At 44.2% G+C, this 27,792-nt stretch overlaps 1 protein-coding gene and 1 long non-coding RNA gene across 2 annotated transcripts in view; both read left to right on the top strand.

Moving 5' to 3' along the window:
• Positions 1-22,919, top strand: part of FAM117A (family with sequence similarity 117 member A) — a 28,975-nt gene extending 6,056 nt beyond the window's left edge. Inside the window, 7 exon segments of the mRNA XM_019548425.1 lie at positions 12,921-13,087; positions 17,400-17,495; positions 18,160-18,273; positions 18,641-18,775; positions 19,794-20,016; positions 20,421-20,541; positions 21,264-22,919. Of these exon segments, the coding sequence (XP_019403970.1) occupies positions 12,921-13,087; positions 17,400-17,495; positions 18,160-18,273; positions 18,641-18,775; positions 19,794-20,016; positions 20,421-20,541; positions 21,264-21,573 (1,166 nt within the window). The 3' untranslated portion in view covers positions 21,574-22,919.
• On the top strand, positions 8,458-12,910 carry LOC109318937. Its single transcript, XR_002103352.1, has 3 exons — positions 8,458-8,468; positions 8,980-8,986; positions 11,743-12,910. It is a non-coding gene; the product is annotated as an uncharacterized LOC109318937 (long non-coding RNA).
• Positions 22,920-27,792: the final 4,873 nt, after the last annotated feature.

Below are 27,792 nucleotides of genomic sequence, written 5' to 3'. Positions count from 1 at the left end.
CCAGCTGACTTCCTGCCCTTTGGGCAGGGGGCTGGACTCGATGATCTCCCGAGGTCCCTTCCAGCCCTGATGTCTATGAAATCTATAAATGAGTGCCTTGCCATAATAAGTCTTTATCTGGTATCTGCATGAAACATTCTTCTGGTGTATATTGTAGATGTGGACTCATTGGGATGCTCTTGATGCAATTCAGGCTGAAAAGGGCCTGTTTACCACTTAAGTCTTGTGGGTATACTTGTCTACAGAGAAGGCAAAGCCTGATGTGTATGTGTTCAATTTTGTTTTTCTCCTTTACCTCCCTTTTTCCTTTGTCATAGCAGTTTGAAAATGAACTTGAGGCCCTCTGTCTTCTGGGTTTACTATCTGCACATCTCAACTGTAGCAGGTTTTGCTGTTTGTTAGCAGTTTATATCTAGTGAAATTCTTGTGTGGACATGTATAAGGTTCTTGTTACCAAAATAGTGGGCCCAGGTGCTTGTGGTGTCTTTTTTCTTAAATTCTCCTTTGTGCTCTTAACACCTGCAGCTTTCTGGGTTCATTTATGCAAATGACCAAAGATGGGCATTCACAGACATCTTTTTTTTAAATGGGTATCTGCACCATGCAGAAGAATTGTTCCATAGGAGTGTGATTGCTTGGATCGAATAAAACAGCGCATGCTGGGATCTTACTGTTTTAATTGGGAGCTGTGGCCAGTTGCGTGACCTGTTCTAATGCAGGCTGGCTAAAAGCCATACAGCCCTGGAATTAGTAGGTCATCTGATAACTTGAGTATTCTCTCTTAAGGATTTCTGGATTTAAATCTATAGTACCTTGTACCTGTGTGCCCTGGAAGACATAATGTGATGTTGATAACTTGTTGGACGTAGCTGGGAATCTTAGGATCTTACTAATCTTAATTAAACCTCCTCTAATCATTACTCCCTTCTATTATTTTATTTGTTATCTATTATGGCTCTGTAACTGTCAAGTAGAACATGTCCATGTAGGTAGGTTTAATAATAAAATATCACGTGGTAATTTAATGGCTACAGAGTGAATCCTGCCTTGCAGGGGATGTGAAGTTTAATGGTTTTATGCGTCAGGGGTATAGGTTGTAACTGTTTTGGTCTAAGAACAAAGGCAGACAAGGTTCTTTTGGTAACCCTGATATATTTTATTAGACCAATTCAGATAGTTGGGATCATTCTTCTTTGCAAGCTTTTGGATACAAGTACCATTGGTTAGGCTGAGGAAGTGTCTGCAGTTAGTCTATGCTCTTACCAACTGCATATACTTCCTCAGCCTGACGCATGAGGTATTTGTACCTGAAAGCTTGCAAAGAAGAATTTTTCCAACTATTTGAGTTGGTCTAATAAGATACAAGATTTACCCAAATAACCTTGGTTTATATAAGTTTTCACCCAGGGTTGGTGAGTGGAGGGGGCCATATCAGTCTAATTGAAAACCTGCCTGTCAGCTTCCATATTATATGAGGGATATCGCAAGTGTGGTTAACAGGTCAGGTTGCCTCAGCCATACAAATATAGGGTATTCCGTTCCTCCTTAGGAGGTATTAATTGTATAAAGGGTAACTGAAGACTGAGGTCATAGGATGAATTGTAGGTCAGTGGTCAATAATAGAGCATAAATTATCTTGTATTGTTATGTCAGACAACGAAGATGATCAAATTTTGCTGAAGTGACAATCTAAGTTATAGGAGGGAAATGGAATTATTACCAAAAACACCATGAGATACTTTTATCTCCCTTTAAGACTTTAAGATTACATGGATTGATATAACTGACAACTGGAGCATAGGGAGCTGTTTTGGGAGGAAAAGGCATTCCCTTGCACATGGGAATGAAGATGAAGAGATGTCAGACAAGCTTGACAAATTTGCTGCTGTTGTAGTTGCAAGTAATTCACCTTTTTGTCCTGTGGCATCAAATCTCTTTCCTTTATCTTGCATAAGGTATGGCTAAATAGAATATAAGGCTCTGACTTGAGGCCAAATGCAAAACATAGGTGGCATTATATTCAGCAGAGAGTTTCTCATGAACAGGGGTAATAGGAGCCTGTTCACGGTATTGCTGTCTTCAGCTGATATGAATCATACCTTCAGTCTAAACTTGCTATTCTCAGCTTGTTGGCCTCTGTATATAGGTGTGGGAGAAGGGAAACAAATGCCACATGATTCCATCTATCACTGTTTGACTTTTGTACTGACATTTCAGTGTGGAAAAAAGAGCTCCTCCCTGCCTTAAAAATGCAGGCGATAATCTTTAAAACTTAGTTTCTGTAGGGTAAGTTTGAGATCTGTTTCTTGCCCAGTGTGCACCCTGAAGGAAAGATGTACTGTACAAGTTATGTAAGTCTACCTGCTTTCAGGTGGGAGGGGAAGAGATACTTTGTTCATTTGTTTTCAATTGGTATTTATACAATGAATTTTGAATGTCTGATCAACATGTTTTAGTAACTTTGCAGTGGGTACAGTATAAAACCAGAAGCAGTGGGGTATCAGTCTATGTGACCATGTGAAAACTGCAGAAAAGAACAAATGATATGCAGGTGTTGTTACATTTTCTGATGTGGTTAATGTGACAGCGTGAAAGTGCATAGCTTCTTCCTCGAGTTACGAATGGAAATAACTTGAAGCACTCTGGGTGGAAGGACATCTTTATGCAAGACTTATGCTGCTGAAATGTTGCATAAATGATAAAAATGCTAAGCCACACTGACTGCCACAACCTGATTATGATGCTTGTGTGGCTACTAATATAAGGCGCTAAGATGGTTAAGCAGCAGTTTAGTCATGTTCACAAGTGAAGTGTGCTGGCAAAGCAACCTGTTTGAACCTGAGAATATACTCCGTGGTAGGATTTACATTAGACCAGGGATTGGCAACCTCCAACATGCATCAGAGCGTGGTCTGCAAGGCCATTTGGCTCAGCCACACAACAGCTGGCCTGGGCTCTAGGCAGCTGCTACTGGCTAGGGAGCCCTGGCTGCTCATAGCAGGCAGCCAGGAAGCTGCAAGCCCTGCTGCAAGTAGCTTGGGCTCTGTGACTGGCAGCTGCTGCCCAGAGCCCAGGCCAGCAATAGCAGGCAGCTGGGAGGCTGCAAACAGCTGCACTGGGTTCCAGAGTCCTGGCTGGGCTCCGTGGTGGCAGCGACTGCCTTGGGGCACACAGCCAGGAACGGGTCTGGGGCAGTACAACCCTGGCCCCTCCCCTGCTGTTGGCTGCACCACATGCCTCAGGACCATTGCTGTCGTGGAGCTAGTGCCAGAGCTTGACCCAGGTGCAGATGTTTGCAGTCTCCTGGCTGTCTGCTGCAGCTGCCCAGAGCCTGGGCTGGCTGTGGCAGGCTGCAAACAGCTGCACTGGGCTTCAGAGCCCCAGCCAGGCTGTGTGGTAGCAGCACTGTGCCCAGTGAGGATGGCACTGGGATTGTGCTGCCCCAGACATCTTCCAGGTTGTGTTCCCTGAGGTGCCCATGCAGCCACTGCAGAGCCCAGAAAGGGCTCCAGAGCAGCTATTTGCAGCCTGCCCACTTCCTGCCACAGCTGGCCCAGGCTCTGGGCAACTACAGCAGGCAGTGGGTAAGCTGCAAACAGCTGCACTAGGGTCTGGAGTCCAGGCACTGGCTCCATGGCAGCAGTGGATATATGCATAATTTGGTGTGCATGGCAGGGAACAGGCCAGGGCATTGCAACCCCAGCCCCTCCCTCACCATCTGTTTGGAGGCGCACATGCACCTGTCACCAGGAACGAGGGTCAGGCTCCTTTCTCACAGCTCCCCCACCATCTGCCTCTGGCTTGCCAAGTCGAGGTGTGGGCTGTGGATGGAGTGTTTTTGGCACTCCAGTCAAAAATTTTGCCAACCCCTCCATTAGATTGTCCAGAACAGTTTGAGGTGCATTTGTTTTCATGTTCATGCTGCTTGGAAGTCTACAGTGAGTACAGAGGAATGAAGGAAAATTTTGGAGAAGGTGGCCTAGCTCTGTGACTAGCCCCAGTTAAAGGAGTAGTGGACACTTGCATTCCTTCTTCTGCCACTGACCTCTTGGACATGTAATTTCACTTCCTTGGGCCTCTGTTTTTCTTGTCTCATGCCCTGTCCCTTTAGATCAGGGCTGGGCAATTATTTTGGGTGGAGGGCCGCTTACTGAGTTTTTGGCAAGCCATCGAGGGCTGCATGACAAGCAGCCAGGGGCAGATAATTATTCATTTTCTAAATTTTTTTAGGGGCCCTGCAGGCTGGATAGAATGGCCTGGCAGGCTGCGCCCCTGCTTTAGATGGATGCTTAGGAAGAGGCATTATTTTGTGTGCACGCTAGTGACCCATGTGACCTGAGCTCACTTGAGGCTTCTGGGCAGTACTGTAATACATGTTATGTAATGTTGTGGCATTTAATGGGTAAAAAAAAATACTGAACTACTCAATCTATGCTAGTTGCTTGCTTAACAGCAACCTGACCTTATTGGCCTCCATTTCCTTCTCCCCAAATTAATAAAGCCACAAGGAAGGTTTTAGTAACATTATTTTGTAATTGCTTGCTTTGTACTTTTTGCACAGCTGTCTTGCTGTATCTGAAGTTTCTGCTCACCCTGAAAAATTGATTCACCTACTTCATGTCAGACCCCAAAAACAGATGCCCCAACCCCAGTAAGAATAACAAAGGTGACCAGTAATGGGAGAAATGAGGTTGCCCTTAAAACTGGATGTTATGAGTGAAAGGGAGGCCTGGAAGGTCTCATGCATTTTTGCTGCTTGTTTGTAACCCTAGAGTCTTGTTCAAATCTTGTTTATTTTTACTGAAACCACTTCCAAGAACCAGAGAATTGGATTGGGGCTTCATCAGCTTTTTCAGTGAGGGTTGAGAATTAACTTTGATGTTGAATCCTGTACTAGGAAATAGAGTCTCATTAAATATTAACACAAAATAACCCACTGTTTTTAATGGACTACACATTGTTTCCTGTCTCCATTGCTTAGGTTTCACTTTCCTGGTGTGTGATATTGGTAAGCCTCTTAATTCTTTGATTACCTGTAGTCTCTCAGGTAAAAACTGAGTAAATGAGACCTGAATGTTAAAAATCACTAGTGAAAGACTGCCTTGAAGCATCCATTTTGGGTGGTCTCTGTACAGTAGTCATGAAGAGCGGCTGACACCACTTGTCTGTTTTGATAGCTCATCCTTCACTTACAAAGTGTAAAACTTGGTAGAAAAGCTATGCTTATGTATCTGGTTCAGATGAGCTTGCCTGGACTCCTTAGTGAAGTGGTGCCCTTGTGCCTAGCCAGGCCTGAGAAAATGCCTTTAACATCTTCCAACTTCAAATCTTTGGCTGAAATCCTTCAGCTTTTTATCATATGAAAAAAAACAAACAAACCCCATGCTTTAGATAATCATGATACAGATGAAAAGTTCAGTTTGTTTCCTCCTGTAACTGGGAGTTTAGCTTCAATTTGGATGCTAAATGGTTTTGGGGAGCTGCTCCTAAATGCACTCTTTGGACTCGAAGTTCAACAGAAAAAGCCTAAATGTTAATACCCCTTATTGAATAATTTCCTTCAGTTACATCTGCAGATGGCTCTCCCCAGCTGCACTCTAATGCAGTCTGTAACCAGGGAAATGATTACAAAGCCTGGAATTTCTTTAATTTTGCTTTTGGGCCAGGTCTTAAAACTCCAGCCCACTTCAGCAATCCTTATAGGGCAAGCTGATTTTTTTTGGGTTGGGGTGGGGTGACTAGCCTTATCAAGCTCCTTGCATTAAGAAATGGGTGAAAGTAACTTTTTTCACATGATTGGCATCCAAGGGGTTGGGCTGCTGCTTTCAGTGTGAAATGTTAGCCTCACCTCCTGGGCTAGATGACTGGAAGGGCATTTGCAGGCTTTTATTTTATGGAGCTTGAGTTTTGAGGGTACTCTTCTGGGTGTCCTGAACTGTGTGCGCAGAGTTTGTGCAAGAATCATGAGGGGCGCTGTGGTTTAACCACAGCTTCTGCCTGTGCACCGGAAGATGCAGTAGATTTCAGCTTTGAGGGTTGTGCAGTTTGTATAAATGTTTACTAAAATAGAACAAAGGGCTCTGACATGTAGCTCTGGTATGTGTGCAAATTCACCCTGTTGACTTATAAATCTTAGAATTATAATTTTTAATTTATAAAAATATTGGCTAAGGTGAAGAGGTGAAACATTTTTATTCTGTTCAGAGATTTTAGTTTGTGAGAACTTGATATCAAGAGGCACTGAAGGATTCAGGTGATTGTGTTGCAGAGAAATGCTTAATGCTATTTGGGGGGTAGGGGCTGAAGAGAGGTGGGAAATGAGGATAATCCAGGTGGATTGAAGGAGATGATGAAATAGTGGTTTAACCTGTCTTTTTGAACTAGTCTCTTCAGCCCCTTGCCCCCTTCCCACTCAGTTTGGCGTCTTGTTTACCCTTCCCCCCCCTTATTGCTTGTACATCTGGTATAACTTATGACTACCTGGATTCCTATGGACCTTACCTGCACTAATTTATTATTAGTGATTTATGGCTTTCCTTTCCCTAGGAATAGGACTGCTTCACTGCTTTTTCAGCTCTCAGAACAAAGAGATTTCCTGCTAGTTAATCACCTTCTTACCTGCCCTAATGGATCCTCTTCATCATGCCATAGGTCCTTTAATATTTAGTTGTTCGTTATCTAGATAGGTCTGGGTGAGCATGAACCCAAATTGTCCAGCATACTCTTTTTATAACTATTCCTTCCATGTCTAGTGAAGGCTTTAAATCTCTTTACTTAGGAAGGCCAGTCACTAGCTGTTTTCATGGACAGAACTTGGCCTTCTCTGTGGGATATGTGAGTTTTTAATATTGGAGACTGCTGTGATCCCTTTACCTTAACCCACTGATTATCAGTCAGTATGCCACAGCACCCTAGGGTACCTTGAGATCATTTTGGAGGTTTCACAGGTGTGTCACTCAGTTAGTGCTGTTAGGTGACCAAACATGGTTTACAAGATAAACCAAGAGATTTCAAATGGGGTTTGATAGTGTTCACTACATTATGACATGTGATCTTTGAGTTCTTTGCAACAGAAAGAATTGTTCTATTTTCTGTAATCAAAAAACATATGAAAACTAAGAGCTGTCACTTTTTCCAAAGGGTGACTTGAGTCTAAAAATGTTGCCCTAGTCCAGTGTTTCTCAACCTTTTTCAGTATCCCTCTGAAAATCCCAGCTCTTAGTCAAAAAAAAAAAAAAAAGAGTAAAAACTACAGAAAAATAGAACATTTTTTTCTGAGATAGCTGAGTTTGTTGTGAATTGTGTTTGCCAAACCTAACAGTTGCTAATATTGTGTTGCAATCCACAGCACCCTTAAAAGGATCTCAAGCACCCCAGGCTGTAGTAGCATCCTGGTTGAGAAACGCTGCCCTAATGCCTTGACTTTCAGCTCCTGGCCCTGTCTTAAGCTCTTATGAAATGCTTCAGCTTTCTAGAACTTTCTCCATTTTAACCTTGATGACGAATTTAACAAAAGTGAAATAAATTACTAAGGGATTCACTAGCTATAACTTTTGGGATTCCCAGAACAAAAGACCTGTTCACTGTATGGCACTAAATTGTTTTGGGGTTGCTTGGATCCAAGGTGTGGTCTGGTAGCAATTTAGAAAAAGGAATCTTTAATGTAGCGTATCATGGCTTATCAGTGTATGAATGATTTTATATTAAAGCTCATGGGTGACAAGTTAGTGGTGGAGAACATATTGTCTTACAAATTTGCTATCACTTCTAGAATCCAAAAAAAGATAACAAAAGAAAGAGATGGAGAGGAAGGAAGGAAAGATGTTAATTTTTTCCTCCCCTGTAATACATTTAGTTTCTGTTCTTATAATAAATGGAACTAGTAGAATTGATGGATATTCCTATCAGCTCACATCAACATTTACCAGCACTGCAGTAGAACTCCAATGTAGTAATGGATTTTCCTTGTACCTGCTCAAAGCCTGCAAAGTCTAAAACATTTAAAATAAAAATGGAGAATAAGCCTGTGCTGTTACAAAGTGGTGTATTCCTATTGGTGGCAAAGGCCTCCATCGCTCAGCTGATGCACTACTGCTCTGAATTTGCCAAGAAATGAGAGATCAGTGTTTCCTTTCAATTTAAGAGGTTGTAAAACTAGCATCAGCTTGGTTCGTTTATTATTAAAATATTAACACTGTTACTGCTGATCATTATACTAGCAATGTATAAATAAAACATTTAGCTCAGTGGCTGTCTTGATGTCCTCTAGGACTATCAGATATTTTACCATCTTGGTATAATGCAAAAAGAAAAATGGCTTGCATTTGAAAGCTTCTCTAACGACACAGTGGGTCCAATAAAAGATATCACTGTAAGACATCTGTCTTGCAGGGCCATCACTCTTACACTGGTATAATGAAGGCAGTGAAAAATCATGATGTCACATCAAGCAACACTTCATTTGACTTGTGGTGTCTGAGTTGCCTCTAAAGTGTGGTCCACTGGCAGCCCTCCATCTATCTTGTTTTCCTCTTTTTATCTACTTATTTTTAATACAAAAATCTAGGTATACTTTACCTGGGAAGAAGTCTCTGCAGATTTTAGTTGGCTCTACCCAAAATCTCTTGAGCATGCATCCCATTTGGACTGCAAACAGCACAGGATGGAGATGGAACTAAGGTCTCACCTACCCAGTTTTTCAACTGCAATAACCATCTTGGTTAAGGATGCAATTATTATGACAGTACAGCTAGTGTAGCCATATTTATAGTGGCAAAAGGTACCTTTTTGATTATGTTATTTCCTTCATCTAGGAAGCTATACAGTACTTCTATAAAACACCTTTTATTACATGTACTGGATTCCCGGTAGGTTGGCATTACAACATTTCAATTTTACTGCTCTAGCTACAGCTGCAAAACTATCTAGTGTAGACATGGCCTCTAATAGATCACCATAAAAATATAGATGCTAAGGAAGTGGAACTGTGAATTCAGCAAGAGGTAATCTCGGATCCTCCTTTAGTGACCCAGCTTTGTGTTAAGTTTCACTGTGATGTGGAGGGGTCTTTCAGATGCATCTTGTAACCAGAGTCCTGTTGTGGTTTTCAAGTGATATTCCAGCTGGGTATTTGCATCTGTCTGCCTAAAATTCCTCCTGTGGCTTCAGCTGGATCAAGTAGTTGCTGTATGCAGCATGGAGCTGCTACCCAGGTGTGTGAATTGATCTATTTATATGAAACTAATAAAGCTTGCTGCCTGCTTTGGGATGTTGGAGTATGAGGTGCTGTAAAAATCCATTCTTGATCACAGTTGCTTGGGCTCCAACTTGGTTTCAGTTAGTTAATGGATAATCTGTTGCTCATATGAGATCCTTTTAAGAGACATCAAACTACAGTAAATGGCTGGGCTCTTCTCTGAGGTATTTAATTGAGAAATGAGCTGAAACGTCTTAATATGCCTGAGTATTGCAGAACATAATTAAAACTTCCTCAGCTAGATATTGTGGTGTTTAGAACAAATTCAGCCTTAACTTTTGACTTTTATCTATGCTTTAAGATAGATATTTAAAGGGACATCCAATTTAAAAGCTGGTATTTCAAGAGATGCCTGTATCTGAAGCGTGTGTCCTTAAACATCACCCCCAACACCAGTTTATATTTAACTGTCAGTGCAGCAAGGGAGAAACAGTTACAGGGGGATTGGAAATGGACTGTTATACAAATGAAAAAGGTACTGGGAATCTTTTGATAATTTGTTTGTTGCCATCTTAAATTGCACGTGTATTTGGAAGTTTTCTCTTCATTAGCTAAAGGGATATCAGCTTGAGTTGTACTCTAATGGCATTTGAGCAAGTTTATTCAAGATTCAGTCTTTCCTGTCCAAATACAAAAGATGAACCACTTATTTTCTCTGCCTGCACTTCCTTGAAAAGCCAGATGAGCTGAGGCTTCAATGCTAATGTGAAAGGGAAGGACTAGCAAGCGCTTGGAGTCCAACCCTCTAGCATTAAAGCAAACTGGAAAAGTTCTTTCCGTATTCTCAGATCAGATTATACCTGGGAAAGGGAACACCAAGAGCAGTGCAAAAGTTCCAGTGCAGCCGCAAGAAACTCCCAAATGGTCCTCTGAGATACAGCGACAGTTCTGTTATCTTCAGCAGCTTTACTGGTGCACAAAAAGCAAAAGCACCAAAACCTGGCACTTCTCATCTGTGCAGTTAGCTTGGACCAAATCCAGAGCCTACAGCCAGGTGGCAAGGCTGTTCTGGCTTAATGCAGTAGGATGCTAATAAAACTATGCTGTAAACAGGACACTCCACCCTGCCCCAGCTTCTCGTGCACCCTCTTTGTCATGCCTGAAACATTATTTTACAGTCTACAGTCTTTTTTAGGCTTGTTCACTTTGACTGGAAGCAGGTCAATGCTTATCTAATCTATAGCTGTAGTCTATAAGGTACAAATCTACCCTTATCTTGCCATCTACTTGACTTTAAACATGGCTAAACATCTCTTTCTTTGTATCTGACCAATCCACACCCTTCCCCCATCTTGGGTTTCTGTTGCTTGCAAATGAACCAGACTTTTCCATTACAGATTCTCTGGTAATGGCATTATCCACCTGACACAAGGAATTGGGACATTGTTGCTTGCAGTGACAAAGACTCTTCTTCCTCAGGGCTCTGGTATCTGTGCAACTTTCTGTGTACCACATATAGCGGTATTTAATGGGGAGACCATGTCCATGCCTATGCTTATTTCATATGTAGGTTGTTGAGGTCACATTAGGAAGGCAAAGGGCTGTTGCTTACCAGTAGCCTGTTTGCAGTTGGATGTCATCAATCATGGATCCAAAGATAATGGCTAAAGTGAAAGAGGATGTTGGGTAGAATTGTACCTAGATTTTTTGGGTTCTCTTGGATATAATAATCTGTGAGGTGGTAGGTCATTCCATAATGGACTGCATTTTTTTAGTTCTGCTAGAAATCTGCTAGCTAAAGCTGTGAAACTGTCTAGTGTTGACATGGTGTTTAATAGATAGAAGAGGCAGCTGAAGCTGGACATAATTGAGATGCAGATAAATCTATAGAGCAGTGATGCAGTGGTCAGAAAGAAAAGCTGCTAACACTAGTGGGTTGTTGAACTGGAATTACGGTAGTGCTCCTCTAAGATTGGTAGAGGCTTGGAGCAGGGGCTGTGTGTCCATGCGGCTGCAAGGCCAGTCACAGCAAGGCTTTGATCCTTCTAGCGCTCCTAAATGCTACTGTAGTATAAATAGTCTCTTCCAGCCCTCCCACTTGCCTATGTGACAAAGTGGCTTTGAGTTCCCCCTGAGAAACAGAAACAAAGTTTCCTTATAAGTACTTTTTAGATGCTATTGGGATTAAGTTGATAGGTAATCTCTTTGGAAACGGCCTTAGTAAATACATGGCAACTGTTCCTGACACTTGGAGTGCCACGTGGCAAGGGCTGCAAGGCTTTATACCCTGAATCATTTTGTTAACAGAATGCATGTATGGACTTTAACGCTGATTTCTGAAGTGCTGTGTAATTGTTCCTTACTGAGTCTGGGGGGGAGGGGTGGTCTATGTAAATGGTTTAGTGGAGAGCTGTCCAAGGCTTCATTGGCATTTTGCCGACAGACCATATGACTGTTTCTTATTTGCATGTTAATTTACATGTTTAATCAAAATTGGATACAGACACACCCTAATGCTGGCTGGAGTTGGCTTTTTGATAGAATAGGAAAATGCTCATTTGCCAGCATTCAATTTTGTCTTCACAGAGCAGTTACTGAAGGAAGGAGACTACTGCTCATTTTATCCACTCTTATACACATGGAGCACACCTAAGTCATTTTGGAACAGGAATGTAATCTGCTTGGGTGGGAGTGTGTACATTTAATCCCTCCTGTTTTGACCCAGAGAAAAATCTGGCATTCTGTACTTTGTGCTGTTGACATGAAACAGAAGCAGGTCCTGTGTGCGTTGTTAAGGATATAACCTGAACCGGTTTTATTTAAGGAAGCTTTCCTGTCCATCAAAGTTGCAGTTGTGCATGTACTGTTGTCTCAATATATGCAGAATGGTTGCCTAATGGACTGAACATAAAACAGCTCTGCCAACAACTGGCTGTCACAATGAGCAAATTCCTTTTTCGTTCTAAAATGGGGATAGGCATGTACTAATCTCATTTACACTTGGGATTTTCCAGTGGAAAGGACTAAAATACTTCATGAATGTCAGGCCTCAGAATGGTCTGTGGACCTAGGTAAACCTTGCCCTTTATATAGATGGGGAGACTGAGGCTTAAACTTGTATAACAGCCTAGGTTTGCTGATCAAATGTGCATCAGCCAGTAGAAAGTATTGCTTTGTAGGCTCAGTGACTGTACAATGCAACATTAGCGAAATCATTAGAGATCCAGGAATGTTGTGTGGTGACTACATTGAACTCTAAGTTTGATTGGAATGTCTAGTAAGTTGCAAGAAAGCACTCATTCACTGAAATAAAAGGTGCTGTGCTGGAGAAGCAATCTTCCTGTGGGAAATATTAACATGAAGTACTGTAGTACAGGGGGCAGGAGTGAATAAACTGCCCTTCCCTGCTCTTGCTGAGCCATGTAGCTAGCAACTGTGCTGACTCTTATAGCTAACTGAGTAACAGTTCTGAATGGTGTTGGGAAACAGCTGGTCAGAGCAGATGAGCTTCTGCCACCACAGGAGACTAATTAGGAGCAATAGGGCTTCTTTTTCCTCTGGGACCTTCTCTATCCCTGTCTGTATATTCTGGTTTCCTTTTTGTGCAATGCTCCTTGAAATGGGTTTTGTCTTGGCAGCACCATTTCAAAATGAAGACCTGGAAGAATGTAGCTATCCTGTTATAGGAGCTTCAATCTTTGTCCTTTTTTTTTCCTCTTTCTAGCTAGCGTTCCATGTGCCACTGCTGTTGAAAAGACGTGTCGCACCCGACCGCCCAGAGTGAGGCGCACATCTTCTCTAGATACCATAGTTGGGTCATACCTTGTCGGACAATGGCCACGGGATGCTGATGGAGCCTTTCCTTCCTGCATGAATGACAAAGCTACCCAGGTACAGAGGCTACCTTTGAAGGGTCTGGGATAGGAGGGGGTTATAAACTTCTGGATTGGGTAAATGCATACGGAAATAGGGAAAGATCACCGCAAGCTCAGTCTGTTCAGCTGCAACTTTCTAGGAAGAAGGTCGTCCCCTCCTTTTGCTTCTCGGCCTCATTTCGCTCCAGTTTGGTGCAGTTAGAATTTCCTCATCCTTGTTTGGAGTCAGATGGCCTCTGGCTCTTCACTTCAGTATTGGCTCATTACAACTTGTATTGCTGGCTTGCAGCTCTGGCCAAATTCTTATATAACACTCACGGGCTCAGTGCCACACACAGTGAAAAGTCAAGGGTGCTCCCACAGAAGGACTCACGAACACCACTGTGCTCTTCTAGAGAATGGAATGGCTCCAGACCTCGAGGAACTCTTAGCAACCTGTAAATATTACTGTGTGGCAGCAAATGCTGGTTCTTCATATGCAGAGGTATAAGAATTCAGGAGAAAAGCATCCATTCACTTACTCGGCCATTTATTTAGCCCATTAAAACTGTCTAACTTGGTGTTTGCTCTTTAGCTATTTATTACTCACTGGGCTTTTTGCAGGAAATTCTCCACCAGGTTTTAAGTTCTATTCTTCTTTGCAAATATATTCTTGCCTGTTGTTGTCTCTTCAGCAACATGCCCAGGCCCAGGAGTTCTGCTGGGATTGGAGGGTATGTTAACCCAAAAAGGAAGGCATTCCTTTGCCTTGTGCTTTTAAGCAGGGAGATGAGTGCAGATTGCGTTTTCAGGCAGGTGGGTACTAGTAAGGACGCTTCATCCCACAGCATTTAGGCCTTTGTCTGTTGTTTTAGTGCCTTTCTCTTATGGGGATCTAAGATCCTTGTATGTTTCTCTTGGGGCCACATCTGACCCTTTTGTCCAGTATCAGTTTGACCAATATGATCTCTAAAGAGAATTATACCACATGGGTTAATGGTATCTTCCATGTTGACTGTGCTCGCACTCTGTAAACCAGTGGTTCTCAACCCTTTTGGACTTGAGGTGCCCCTCACTGGACTTCTGTGGGCTCATTGGACTTACTAGCATCCCTCAATAACTTCTATGAATTGTGGCACCCAATTTAAAAAAACAAATATATATATTAGTGCTTACCTGGGGGAGGGGGGAAGGGAAATCAGCCTGGTAGGGACAAGTTCAGGCCTGCAGTTTATCTACTTATCTGCTTATTTCCTCACATCTCATAGCACCTGTTAGAGCAGTGGTTCTCAACCTTTTTTTGTACCAGGACCCATTTGTAAACATCAGTGGCCAGTCCCAACCCAGTCCCCTTACTTGCAACCCACTGCCCCCAGTGGGTGGGGCAGGGAGGTGGGTGTATGGAGGGCCCCAAGCAGCCCCTTGCAGGCTGTTCCAGCCTGCAAGGGAGAAGCCAACATTTCCTACATTTATCTTCTTTAAAGTATAATCCATTTTTAAAGTTTGTTGATACATTTTTAAAGTTTGCTCGTGACCCTTTCATATGTTCTTGTGATCCACTTTTGGGCTGAGAAACGCTGCTTTAGAGGATCTAGTGGGGCCTCTGGGTTCCCTGGCACCCTGGTTGAGAATTACTGCTATAAACATTTATGAATTGACTTTTATCATAGGACTTCTAAAAGTGACACCTTCACTATTTCATAGGTATGGAAACAGCAATAAATTAAGTGTCTTGCCTTGGATCAAGAGCTGAGCTCTCTGGCAGTTCTGAAAATAAAGCCCACGTGTTCTTGCTTCTCACCCTATTTTGACTTCTGATGCATTGCAAGATTACTTGTTCTCCAAGTTGCCAGAGAAGACTTTCTTCATTGTTTTCAGGCATTATGAAATTGCCCACGGGACCTTCTTTGGTAGCCAGATCATATCTGTCTTCCTCCTGTACAACCATTGACCAGCTGTTGTGCAAAATGGTGTGCCTGCTTTAGGTGTTTAAACAAGAGGTCACAGCTGCAGGTGCTCAGTGTAGCAGTGAGGATGGCAACAGTATGTGATTGGAGCTTGTGATTTTATCTGTCTTGCTGTGCTAGTGTTTTGCCCCTACTTGCTCTGAGGAAGTGGTTTTGCCACAGTTGGTTTAAAAAAAAAAAAAAAAGTTCTGTAATTTCCTTCTGTGCTGATGGGCTTGTCCTAGAGATGATAGGCACATGCAGGCTCCATCTTTGAGCCTTCCCACTGCTGCAGGTTTCTGTTTTCTTCCTTTTTAGGCTCTGTTCTTCTGGTGCAAGCTTTAGAGCAGTACTATGGGATCTGGTCTCAACTATCTTTTGAGCAGTGGTGGGTATGGTAGCCTAATGTAGAAAGCTCAACCAACTAAATGAGTGGGGGAGTCTTTGTACTGGAAATCCAGCAGATGAGCAGAAAGCAGGTTCAAGTGGAGTTTTTGGCCTATGACCCTCTAGATGTGCAGAGTTGAGGTCTAATGGTGTCTTGCAAACGACTTGGAATAAATTGCCATTAAACTTCTACTTCAGCCTTGGTTTGAGCATGTATTCACAAGGTGACTATTGACTCTAAAACTGACTTGTACTAATCCTGGAATTGTGTTCCTGGCAGCTGCAATTTAAGGTACTCTATAAACTGGTCTGCTGTATTGACTCTGGGCTTGTTGAGTCTTGTGCCCATGTAGTCCCTGGCCTTTCTGCAAAGACAATGAACACAGTGGCATCCTGTAGACTTTTTGATGGGGTGGGGAGGGGAGATACAATCCACTAGAATTTAGAGTGATGGAAATCGCCAAAAACCAAACAGTTTCAGTCATCCCAAAGGACAATTTCTTCCACTAATTTGAGATGGCTGAAAGGATCAGACCTACCGACATAATAAGCCTACAAGGGGGGGCACTTTGCTTCAGAAACTCTTGGGAAAGCAACTGCCATCCCCATTTAAGTGACACCTGGGGAAAATGCTGTTGCTACTACCGTTGTATTAAGTTGACCCTTCTTGAAACTGCAAACTTGTTTGTGGAGAGGAGTGGAATCAACCTGCTAAACTCCCAGCAGTTGGTGTCCTGAGGGGTTTAGTTTTAGTGTCTGCTTTTCAGCAGAAAGTTGGAGCACTACCTGCAAGTCAGCTGTATCTAGTTACAAAGCTTAATCTGTCAGAAAACTTTCCACCTTTCTCTTGCTTCTCTCAGCCAGAAGGACAAGACTGTTTTTTTTTTTTTAAGCAGCTTTTTGGAAAGCGAAGATTCTGCAGTGTGACTGACTCAAAGCTGTTTTAAAACAGCTGCTGTTTTTTTGCAGTGACCCCTCTGGGGAGGTCAGTTCACTGCTTGGAGAAAAACTTTTCTCAGGCCCTTGTACCTTTTGGCAGCTTGTCTGATGAGGACCAAAGAGGAAGTTAACATCATTCTATAGAAATGGTAGACTTGGGGGGGGGGTGACAAAGCAAAATGAGCCTAGATGGGACTAGAAACCAGTGCTGTATCTGAAAGCAAGATACCTTGGGACTTCATTCTGATCCTGTTGTCTTATCTGAGAACTGAGATGATTATATACTTCATCATGTGAAAGTTTTATGCTCTTTGCTTGACCCAAGATTGACAATCCTTTTTGATTTCTACTGATAACTGAAAAAACTTCTCCTGGAACACAGATGGTACCATGGCATTTGAGGTTCTGTTTTCCTTCACTCAAGATTTGATCTGGTCAATGTATTAACTGCTACCAGTGCAAGATAATATGCAAGCTGAGTTTCAGGCTGGGTGAGCAATAGAAAAACCCAACAACATCACATTCAGCAGTTGATGCTGCTGGCCAAGTTCTGTTTCTGTTTGCATCTCTTCTGCTGTCAAGTTTAGCATCTTCTGGTGGCTGGTGGTATTATCAACTTTGGAACACAGAGGCTAGCAGTCAGTCTGGATCCAAACAAACAAAAGAAACTTATGTCACATTGCAAAATCTGAGACTGATAAAGGCAGAAGTATAACTTATCTTTAGAAAGGTTTATCAGTATTCTTACTCATCACTGCCTTATCAGAATCTCTTATAAGATGAAGCTACTGGTTTTACAGTGGCAGAGTCCCTGACTAGGAGAAGCATTTTAAAAACCACAAATTCAGACACACATTACTTCATCTGTGGTTTGTTTGCTTTCTGTTTTCTAATGCATTTTACTGGGCATAGTGCTGAGACTCAAAACCATTAATCCAGAGCATATCCAGAGAACCAAAGGGGAGACTGGAACAGTGTGGATAGATGGTAGTTCTTCACCCCTTCTTAGGGCTCTGTCATGTCTAAAAGACAGTAGATCTAGAGGGTGACACCCTAAATAATCTCTCTTGCCTTCAGACTCCAGTGTCCTGGCATGAAGTGGAAGTGGGGAAAGCCAGCTCCAGTACTCATAAGCGTTCTGCATCTTGGGGTAGCACAGATCACCGCAGAGAGGTAAAAACAGACCCTTCCCCACTACTTGGCAACTAACACAATTGCTTGGTATGTAGTGGGCCTGCTGTTTTGAGGAGGTGGGGACACAGGGGAGAGGAAGCTGTTGAAATGGAGACACTAGACTTCTTTGTGCATCTCTTAGTTTGAGGACTGTGGAGTCTCAGCCAGTGCTGTCATTTTAGAGAGATTTTTTTGCTGCAAGTCAACTTTGCTCTTCCCCTTGCACCACCCTTATTGGCCAAGCTGGAAGCAAATTCCCCAAGCTGGCTTCTGTTGTGAGGTGTTTCTCTGGAGGGTCTGTGCATCACTCAGAGTTTCCATATGTGTAACAGGAGCCTTTCAGTGTAGGCTCCACTGTGACTTGGTTCAAAGCTGTTATTGTGACTGGCAGACTAATAGCCCACGACTGCTGGGGAGGGAAAGCTGCCTACACCATTCTAAAATGGAGAGGAGCCCATTACAAAACCCTCAGAATGACTTCCTCCCTACCTTTTGAGAAACAGGCAAGGTTTATTCAAGTTTGGTTAAAAATGGCCCTCTGTCTTAGAACTTCCTGGAGGGGAGCAATAGGGAAGGTTGACCTTTATTTTTCTTTCTTTCTTTTTTATAGCTTGATATGTTGTTTTCTTGTCTGGTTCTATATCAACTGAATTTTGTTTGCTAGATTGCTAAACTGAAGCAGCAGCTCCAGCGAACTAAGCTAAATGGAAGAAATGGCAAAGAGAAAGAGCGGAGCTCCCCACTGCAGGGAAATCATGCTGTCCTTGGATCAGTCAGGGTATGTTCCATATCTCCTTTGCCTCCCTCCCAGCCTAGTTTTGCAATGTGCCCGTAAGAAACGAGCTTACTCCTCCTAGCTTATGCTGCTGAATTGATGATCTGTTATCCATGTTGTTGTGCTCTTAAGTTCTCATGTCTGATGTTTAAAAACTGTCATCTTTGCTTGTCCCTGAATGCCTTGGTCAGCAACTGATGTGTTTAATGCAGACTCCTGTCAAGGCCTTCTCTAATCAGTTAGACTCCTTAAACATCCTTGGCTGAACAAACTTCAGAGTTGTAGGATAAGATTCAGCTGTGCTGGGAAAACTGCAGGAGTTTGTTTGGACACAATGGAGCTTAGGTTCTGTTTGACTTCCTTGTTACAGGACTCTCCCTCTGGATTCCTGCCTGCCTCTCCTGCTTTGAGGTTCAGCCCCTGCTTACATAGGAGCCTTGAAGGCTTAAACCAGGAGCTGGAGGAGGTGTTTGTGAAGGAACAAGGAGAGGAAGAGCTGCTGAGGGTGAGTGAAGTTGCAAGGGTCAATCACTAACTTGTTGGATGGTCTCTGAAATTTTTACTTCCTGTTTTGCCAGGGACGTTTCCATTATCTTCTTTCCTTCTTGGCTCCAGTTCCACATAACTACTCTTTCCAAGCTACAGTATATTCACAGAATCCTCCCTGAGTTGAGGCAAAAGACAGCTGCCTTTCCTTGCCAAATGCCTCCTCAAAAACCACTTCTGGTGCGACACCTATAAGAAATCAGATAATTATGGCTTGAGGGTATGTGGGCAGAGAAGACTTAGTAGAACCCAGGTGGTTCACAATCTGCTTGGTTCAGAATGAACTGCTGAAGTAAGAACAAGCAACTTGGCTGTCTGCTTTGGCTCTTGCTTCAAAGGGCATTGCTTCTCTATTCTGCTAGAGCACTGTGTGGTCCCAGACAGCTGTTCCCTATGGCTGTATATACAAGTTACCTTCCACCCCCTTCGTCAGTTTGCAAATCTTCATCTTTGCAAGGGGGTGAGGAGCCTAGACCTACGAGGAATCCTTGTTCTACTGTACTTTGCTTGCAGCTTTAAGGAGCATGGTATGGTACTGTGTAATAGTCACTTGCACTGCAGATGCAGATGACATGTTCCTCCTATTTTTGCCATTAAGATTACATGTACCCTTCAGAAGGAGGGTCATATCTGCGTGTCCAAGGTCTGTTGCAAAAAGAAGCCCCCATTGTAAGTGCAGTATCCAGATACTATTGCACTAGCAGTTGAAATATTGCTTAAGATGTGCAGCACTAAACTAGTAGGGAAAGAGTAGTAATTTAAAAGCTAATAGAGAATTGGCTGCATAATTCAGTACCCTTCCTTAATTCTCAGTGGCTTCACAACCTGCCCATGCCTGGGTACAGTACTAAAGTCTGTTACTAGGGAAAACGGGGTTCCTTTGGTTGACTGAGCTCTAATGCTCTTAACTCCTTTTGTTTGTGTGAAAGGAAACTGAGGCTGAGTCCTGTTCCAATGAATATTTATTTTATTTCTAGATCTTGGATGTTCCAGATGGCCATAGAGCCCCTGCCCCTCCCCAGAGAAGTGATGGAGACGTCTCTCTAACTCTGGAGCCCAGCAGTAGCAGCTGCAGCAGCCTTTCTCTTTCCCCCTCTCCTTCTGTGCCCATCCGACCTTCTCCACACACCCCTGCAAGAGTGGCTTCAGAAGAGCTTACTTCTGCAGTGGAAGAGCCACTGCCTGATCCTAAGGAGAAAGGTAAACTGTAGTTAGGAGGCTAAATAAAGGCCTGCTCTGGATTTTGGACTTGGGGGGGGGCAGGGGTGGTAGCACAATGCCAATGAATTCTCACAGGTCTCATTCCCTCTCGTGCATGTTTTGGATTGGGCTGCTGTGATGCCCTTGAAGCTCTAATAGCATCCTGCATATGTGCTGAGCTATACTGGAGCTTCAGTAGACCTGTATGCTGCTTTCTGCTGCATTCAGGGAGCCTTTGCATGAAACTGCTGGCTGGGAAGTGAAGGCAGTTCTCAGGCCATAAGTTTAGGACACCAGTGCAAGTGTGAAGCCTACAGTGGTGTGGGGAAGCTTGTCATGTATTGATTTGATGTGGCTATGTTGGATCCTTCTAGCATCTTCTCAAAGTCTTCCTTCCGTCTTAGAGGATGGCAGCCCCTCACCAGTCCTGGCCTTTGCCTCATCTCCTCGACCCAACCACAGCTACATGTTTAAGCGGGAGCCACCTGAGGGATGTGAGAAAGTCCGGGCTTTTGAAGAAGCTTTGTAAGTGATGGCTGGGACGGTGTGGGGAGGGGGTGTATTACATGAGTCTAGTACCAAGGCAGCATGTTGCAGTGGAACTACTGCTAGTTGATGGCATGCCTTCTCCCAAAGCTGGGGCACTCTGCTCTCTCTCAATTTTATATTTGACCAGCAGTGAGGTTGCAGATTTTCTTGGGCCCCCACAGACAGAGGCTTCTGTGTCTGTGCCAAAGCAAAGCTGAGTGCTGTTAAAACATCAAGAACTTGATGTGCTTACATGGCCAGCACAACTTCTTGAACTGTGAGAGAAACGGAATCTGCATTCTCCAGCTCCTAGCAGAATGGGGTTCTTTACCATACCTCTGCTACTGGCCCGCATTTCCTGTTCAGCCTGCTCCTCTGTTCCCAGTCTCTTCTTGCCTGCTGCTTTTCCACTAGAAGTGAGGAAGGCTTACCAGTGTAGGGGGAGGATCTGGGTCTTATTCAGACAAGAGTCCTGATTTCTCAGCTGCCCATAACTCAGTAACCATTGGCACAATGCTTCCTAGGTAGCTACTGAAAAAAACCTGTTTCACAGGGGTTCATAATGATGAAAATAGTCACCTTTCAAAGGGTTGATACAGGAGAATTTAAACTGGGAACTCTGTCCTCTGAGGAGTTGGCATATTCTAAAGCTGCAATTGCCTTAGCAGCCAGGTGGTGTACCCATTCCTAATTTGGGTCTGTTTCTCTCTCTCCTTCAGGTCCCCCAGTCCCAGTCAGAACTTTCTGCCCTCCTGTCCAGATAAGAACAAAGTCCACTTCAACCCAACAGGCTCTGCCTTTTGCCCAGTCAGTCTGGTGAAGCCTCTCTTTCCAAACATGGGTTTTCTGTTCAGAGGCTTCCCAGCTACTTCCAGTCCTGTGCCACAAGGTATGTTTCTTGGGTCACGGAAGGATTCTGCAGCAGATGGCTTTAGCGAGGCCTCTAAATCACCTCCCCTGAACTTCGAACACTGGAAACGCAACCAGACAGAAGAGAATGTCCTCTTCCACAGCTCCCTCATGGTCTGAAGCCTTTGGGAGGCCTGGCATAACAAAGCATCTTTGGCTCCTCAATGCATCTTAACCTGTGGAGACTAGTGCCTTGAAGTTGGAACTTTTTGAAGGCTAAAGGGACAGCCCTGGGATGGGAAAACCACCAGAGGGGTTCTCGCTGCAATGGTGAAGACTGTAAAGTACAATGTGCCACAGGACTCTTCACCACTGGGTGGCTCATTTCTTGGAGCCCCCAATACTCAAGCACTTTCCTTTCCTGTGTTGAAAGTCATTTTATCCTCTGTTTTGCTGTCAAAGCACAGCTGGAGCTCTGCTGCTGTGAACAGAATGGAAACTTGAGCTACCTGGCTCTGCCAATGAGGGTCCTTGCTGAAGGGATTTAGATGGCGCTTCCTAGCACTTTTCACCCTCTACAGCTGTCACCAGGACTCCTTGCCTCTGCCAAGGTGAGGGAGGTCTGCAGACTGGCTGCTTCTGGGGGAGACTGGAAGAGCTGGGCTTCAGCTGTCTCCAGCTGTCTGAATGTATCTGCACCCTCTAGAAGATGGCTTGAGCCACTTGCAGCCCCCAGGGTTTGACAAGGGATTTAGAAGTAATGAATTATAGACAGTGCCACTAATGGCCAACCGACCCCTTGAAACAACCACACAGCTTTCAGGAGCATCTTGGAAAGCCTTGCTTCTACAGGGGTAGAGAATGCAGATGAACAGATAGATACCTGCCACTGCACCTTCAGGGACCTGTATATGCAGAAGACCTGCACCCTGGAAAGCTTATTACATGATAGAGAGTGAACAAAGAGGGATTTGCTGCATGGTTTCCTTGTGGGTAGGTGAGGGTCTCCACCTTGTTTCAGTGAAAGGGTGGTGGAAACCAAAATCAGAGCAGCATACAAATATCTCCACTCTTGGAAGGTTGCTGCTAGTAGAGATGTTAGAATGCTGCTTTCCAGATGAATGCCCTGGACAATCTGACTGATTCTGATTTTTGGAGGGAGGGGTGGGTGGGCCAGCTGGAGTTCATAACAATTTTTGTTTCACTGCAGAAAAATGTGCACAGGTATAAGATTATTGAAACTGCACCTGGGCAGGAGTCTGAGATCCAGCAATGCTTATCCCAGCACAAAGCCTTACAAGGTGAAACTAACATGGGGAACTTTGGTTGCAATGCCTCTAGAAAACAAAAGTATTTTGATTTGTGTTCTGTTGCTAAGGCTCTGGGTTGTATTGAAGAAGCCTATTTTCTTGTATCTGATGTAGAAACTCTATTTTCTTCCAAAGACACTATTTTTGCAGCTGTTTGAAGTTTGTATTTTATGTATGTATTGCAGAGCTTAAAAGAGGAATGTTAGTTAGCCTTGGAGTTCTTCTTGTCTCTTGTTAGAGGGTTTTTTGTTTTTTGTTGTTTTGTTTTCTTTTTGCAGATCCTGGTATTGCCAGTGAGAAAATAAATATTACAGGCATCCAGAATACTTTATCTCTTTCCCCGCCCCCCCTTCCTTTGGGGGTTGAGTGTAGTCACTAGAAACTAAAGCTTCTAAAGGCTTTAGCAGACAGCTGCTGCAGCCAGAGTAGGCTGGCTGGATAGCCTGTATCTCCTACTGTAATACTGTCTATCTTAGACCCACTGCTGTGTGTACCGCAAAGGAAGTGGGTTAATACTGTTTGGCCAGTTTGTAGTTGACTTCTGATAGTCCTTGCTCTGGAGTTGAGCTTAGACTTGACAGACTTGTGGTCCCTACATTATTCTTTCTGAAGTTTAGGATTGGTTGTTCCTAAATTGTAGCCAACTAGGTTCAGCAAGGCTGAGCTCTGCAGCAAGCGTTAAAACCACTTCTCTCTAATGTATTAAAGATGTGCTCATTTTAGCAGTATGAATACAGCTTCTAAATTAGGCCATGGAAAGGAAATGCAGCCGGCTGGGAGGAAAACGCCTACATACATAAACTCTGCTTCATCCTACAGTATGAGCTACAAAACAATCTACTTCACTTTAACCCCTGAGGTTAGTCATTGAATCCTGGTGCTGTAGTGGGGGAGCTCTGCAGGCTTCGATACCAACAGCTTCTTAAAGTACAAGGAAGTCCCTTGGTCAGGTTAGAGGACTAAGAAAAAGACATTACTGAAGTATAAGTAGAGGAGAAGCTTCAGGCTGGAGTTGCCATTTTGGAGCACACGAATTGGATTAGATAAAAGCACCAAGCAGGGTGCCAGCTTTTTAATAACCTTGTGTCTCTGCCCAGCTGCCCTGAAATTGGGATTTCATGTTCTAGCAAGCAAATGCTGTCCTACCCAAAGGAGTTCCAAACTGCTCCCAGCTCCTTGGCTGTTGTCACCTTCTTATGAAATGCTCTAAAATTAAGACTTTGAGGGTCTCTCTTGGCAGGGGAAAGATGGGGAAGAGCCTTTAAACTAACATGCTAGATAGCATGCCTAGAAGTAAGATGCATTTTTGAGTACTCTTTTATAAAGTCAATTAGAATACAATTAATATCTTGCAAATCTCCATCCACAGCTCTGCCAATGTCACAACTTGTGATTCCTGCAGGTTCTGGAGGAAAGGCTGTGTATTGTGTTCTATTGAAGTAGAAACAGCAATTTATGCCTCAGTTTGAAGTACCAGGAAATTTAACTGTACATGTGCTGCCATCTGAAAAGCCTTCGTGGGAATGTGAATTTAAACTCATTGTTTACTCTGAAGGGTGTCTACAATGAATCTTTTGGGACTTTGCTCCTGTTCAATGCATAGTATCTTCTTCCTTAAAACAGGAGGAACCTTGGATATTGTGGCCACAGTGAGCCCTCCCTGGGTTATGAATCTGCCATAGTAGCCAGGGAAGCAAAATGGAAAAATCTGGCCTGATGAAACCCTAAGCTTTTCATAAATAGCTATTGTATTCATCTCTCTGCACCCCCTGCTTGCAGCCTGAATGACATACTTCAACCCTCCCCTATGCAGGGTGCAATTAAATCTTGATGGTAATGCTGTGCTGAAGCACTCCTTCACCAGCCTGCATTCCAGTCAAGTCTGGGATTATTTTAATAAAAACAAAAAACCCTACCATTTGAAAGGGACAGAAGCAAGGAGGAATAAAGGCCTACAGAAGAGACCTGCATTTAAAACCAAGGTGCTTTGTGTTTGGCTTGTTAGAGCTGGCCCTGTTCCTGCAGTATACTCATCAGCTGTAAACTCTACAGCCACTTAGCTTGATCATCCCTGCCTCTGACCATAGAGGAGAAGGGGAGGTTTCATGTGCTAGTTTCATACAAAAGAACACAAAGCCTTCTAGTAGCCCAGGGCTGTCTCATAGTAGCTTTTGACATGGTAAAATGTTTAGATTCTGCATACCTATCCAAAAAGATCCGAGCTGAATTGGTTAAGAGTCTTTAAAAGAGGGAGCTATGTTCTGTTCAGACAAGAGATGGTAGTTTTAGATAACTAAAGCAAAAATACTGACTCACATTTTTAGTAGCATCTTATTTCTGGTCTGGCTGACAATGGAAATAGAAAGCTATGGGTAGTGGGAATCTGCTAGACTAACTTGCAATCTAGTTGCAATTGTAGAACCAGCATCTTGGAACTGTTAGGAATAGGAACTTGTTTTGTCTTTTAATGAGTGGAAATAAAGTACAAGCACTGACTGTCTGTGGTTGGGGGAGGTGAGGGGAGGACACCAGGGACAGGCAACATTTCAAAAGCATTTGCTGCATCCATATTTCCATCCCACTTCGTTGTAAAAAAAAAAACACATTATAATGGAGTCCCTTTGGTTGTTTGGCTAGGCCCAGAAGCTAGAAGGCCAGACTAAATTAAAGGAATCCTGTTGCTACCAAAATAACAAAGCAGTTTCCCTTTATTATTAGCAGAATTTTATAAATATGCCTTTCCACACCCACAGCCTATTCATCTCGGATAATGAAAATATTCTGGTCAGTGTAACTTGCTGATTCTTGCATGGTAGCACAGTGCTGCACTGTTTGGGTTGCAAACACAGAAAGGAATGTTTATATTTAAACACATTTTTCATTGGGTTTAAACTTATGGAGCCAATGTTGTTGCTCCTGAATTTGGTAATACGATGCTATTTACAAACCATAAAAGTTAGATCTAAACCAGTCAGCCTTGTGCTGCTTTAATAAACAGCATGACCACACTGATGAATCAAAGTAAGCCCATTCAGACTCCATGCATGCTGTTTTGGGGTCTGTGTTCTTTCCAAATATGCACATTGGGTTTGCCTTTTTAAGCCTAGATCCCTTTCTCAGCTGCAGGCAGTATTAAAAATGCAATGTTTTTGTAGATGGGAGAGCTGCAGGCCTGGGGGAGGTCAGCATTCTTGCCAGGCAGCAAGGGCAGTGCAGATTAGAGGGTTTGCTATAATTACCCTTTATAAACAAGTAGTTGAATGTGCAAGTTGGCAAGATACCAGTCCCAGGAAACTACTGAAATGGCTTCTGAAAGTCTGCCTTGGAGCTGAATGTCTGCAGAACAACCCCAGCCAGCCTCTGCTCCAAACAGGTAAGGTGCCCCCTGCTTATGGGCCAAACTGCATTTTATGGGAGGAACCACAGCTTAACTAAGAGTGGTGGCAGGTCTGTGGGGAGGGGAGGTGCCTGTTGGATGTGGGTTTTCTTTTTAACAAAAGGTGGAGGGGAGGAAATCTCTTCCCTCCCCCATGTGCATGTGAAAGCAAGCAGAGGCAGATGTGCTCTTTCCAAAGCAGGAGGAAGGAGCCAGCTGAAAGCTAGTGAAATTTTAGACTGTGTTGATTATACTTGGAGGTGACAGGGAGGGGGTAACTCCTCCCTGGGCTAGAGGCCAAGGGTGGGGAAGGTGATCCTACCCTGACGCTGTCGGAGGGATGAACATGCAGGATGAGACCAGTTGTCAGCTGTTGTAAGGTAGAGCTGCAGCAAGTAGGCTTTATGGACCGCTAAAGAACAGGCTGTGTTGGGAACCCTTCTACCAACCGGTCCAACAGATTGTAGAACTAGTGCGGTGCCTGCTGCTGGGGCTATTTTCAGGGGCTGCCTTCTGCCTATTTTGTGGTCCTGGTATAACCATGAACCTCCCCTATAGCTTAAAGCAATCAGGGTTTTTAGTAGAGATGATACCTTTTATTAGACCAACAATTTTTTTGGAAGCTTTTGGGTACAAACACCCTTCATCAGGCATCAGAGAAAAGATAGTAAAAATTCTGGGTAGAAATGAAAATTCCTTTTATTATAGGATTTCACAGAGGAGTCAATAGGTGGAAAGTTCCTCTGGGCAGGCAGTTCACAGCTTGTATGATGAAGAGTGTTTGTGCCTGAAAGCTTGCCATTAAAAAATATTTTTTAAAAAAAATTCTGTTGGTCTAATAAAAGATGCTTTTTCCTCGACACTAATATGGCTACAACCTGGACTCCTGTTTTTAAAGCTCAGGGTCATCATTTGCCTCTAGTTCCTTTTCAACACAAGCTAGCGGCCTGCTCCTGGCAGCAAGAACCAGCGCCCCCTCTCGGGCGGACTCGGCACGGCTGCACGCCAGCTGGCAGGGCCGCTGCTCTGTCTCGGGGCACGTTTCAGTTTTTAAAGGGGTATGGGAGCGACTCGTACTGCTCTGGGCTTTGCCCTTGCTCATCCCTCAATTTGCATGAGTTGGGCTGGTCTCTCTTCTGCCTGCGGTCTCTTTCTACCCGCCCCCAGCGCAGCCACGGCCACGGTGCCGCACGCAGCTGCTCAAGCGGTGACCCGGGCCGTGGCTCAGGGCAGGCCCTAGCCCCGCGGGCGGTGCATGGGCTAGGGCGGGGCCGGGCCGAGACGTCACGCCACCGGAGCAGCGCGCCCCGACCGCCGCTGCAAGGCGCATGCGTGCGGCAGCTCTTGTCCCCGCCGTTAGGTGAGAACAGCTGGCTTCAATGGAATACAAGCCCCGGGCTACGCCCCGCCTCCTAGCTGCGGAGCCAATCCGCATCCTACACATTGGGAAACCTAAAGACGAGGCGCCGGTGGTGAGGAAGGCCCCCGCATTGGGGAAGTCCGCGCTGGTGCCTGGCCACAAAGCTGCTGCATGGCGGTGGCGCCGCGCCGGCCCAAAAGGAAGTGAGGCCGGTATCCGGCCTAGAGCGAGCGGCGGAGCCTTTCTGGCTTACGCCGCGGCTCCAGGTCTTCCCTGCCTGGCTTCGCTTTTGCCGCCGCAGGTCTGGCGATGCCGCGGGCAGCCCGCACCCGGCGCCGGCGGGCCCTCGGGGC

Source organism: Crocodylus porosus, unplaced genomic scaffold (genome assembly GCF_001723895.1).
Source record: "Crocodylus porosus isolate Cpor-Errol unplaced genomic scaffold, CroPor_comp1, whole genome shotgun sequence".
In the NCBI taxonomy this organism is placed as follows: domain Eukaryota; kingdom Metazoa; phylum Chordata; order Crocodylia; family Crocodylidae; genus Crocodylus; species Crocodylus porosus.
This window is presented reverse-complemented; position numbering and strand designations above follow the sequence as displayed.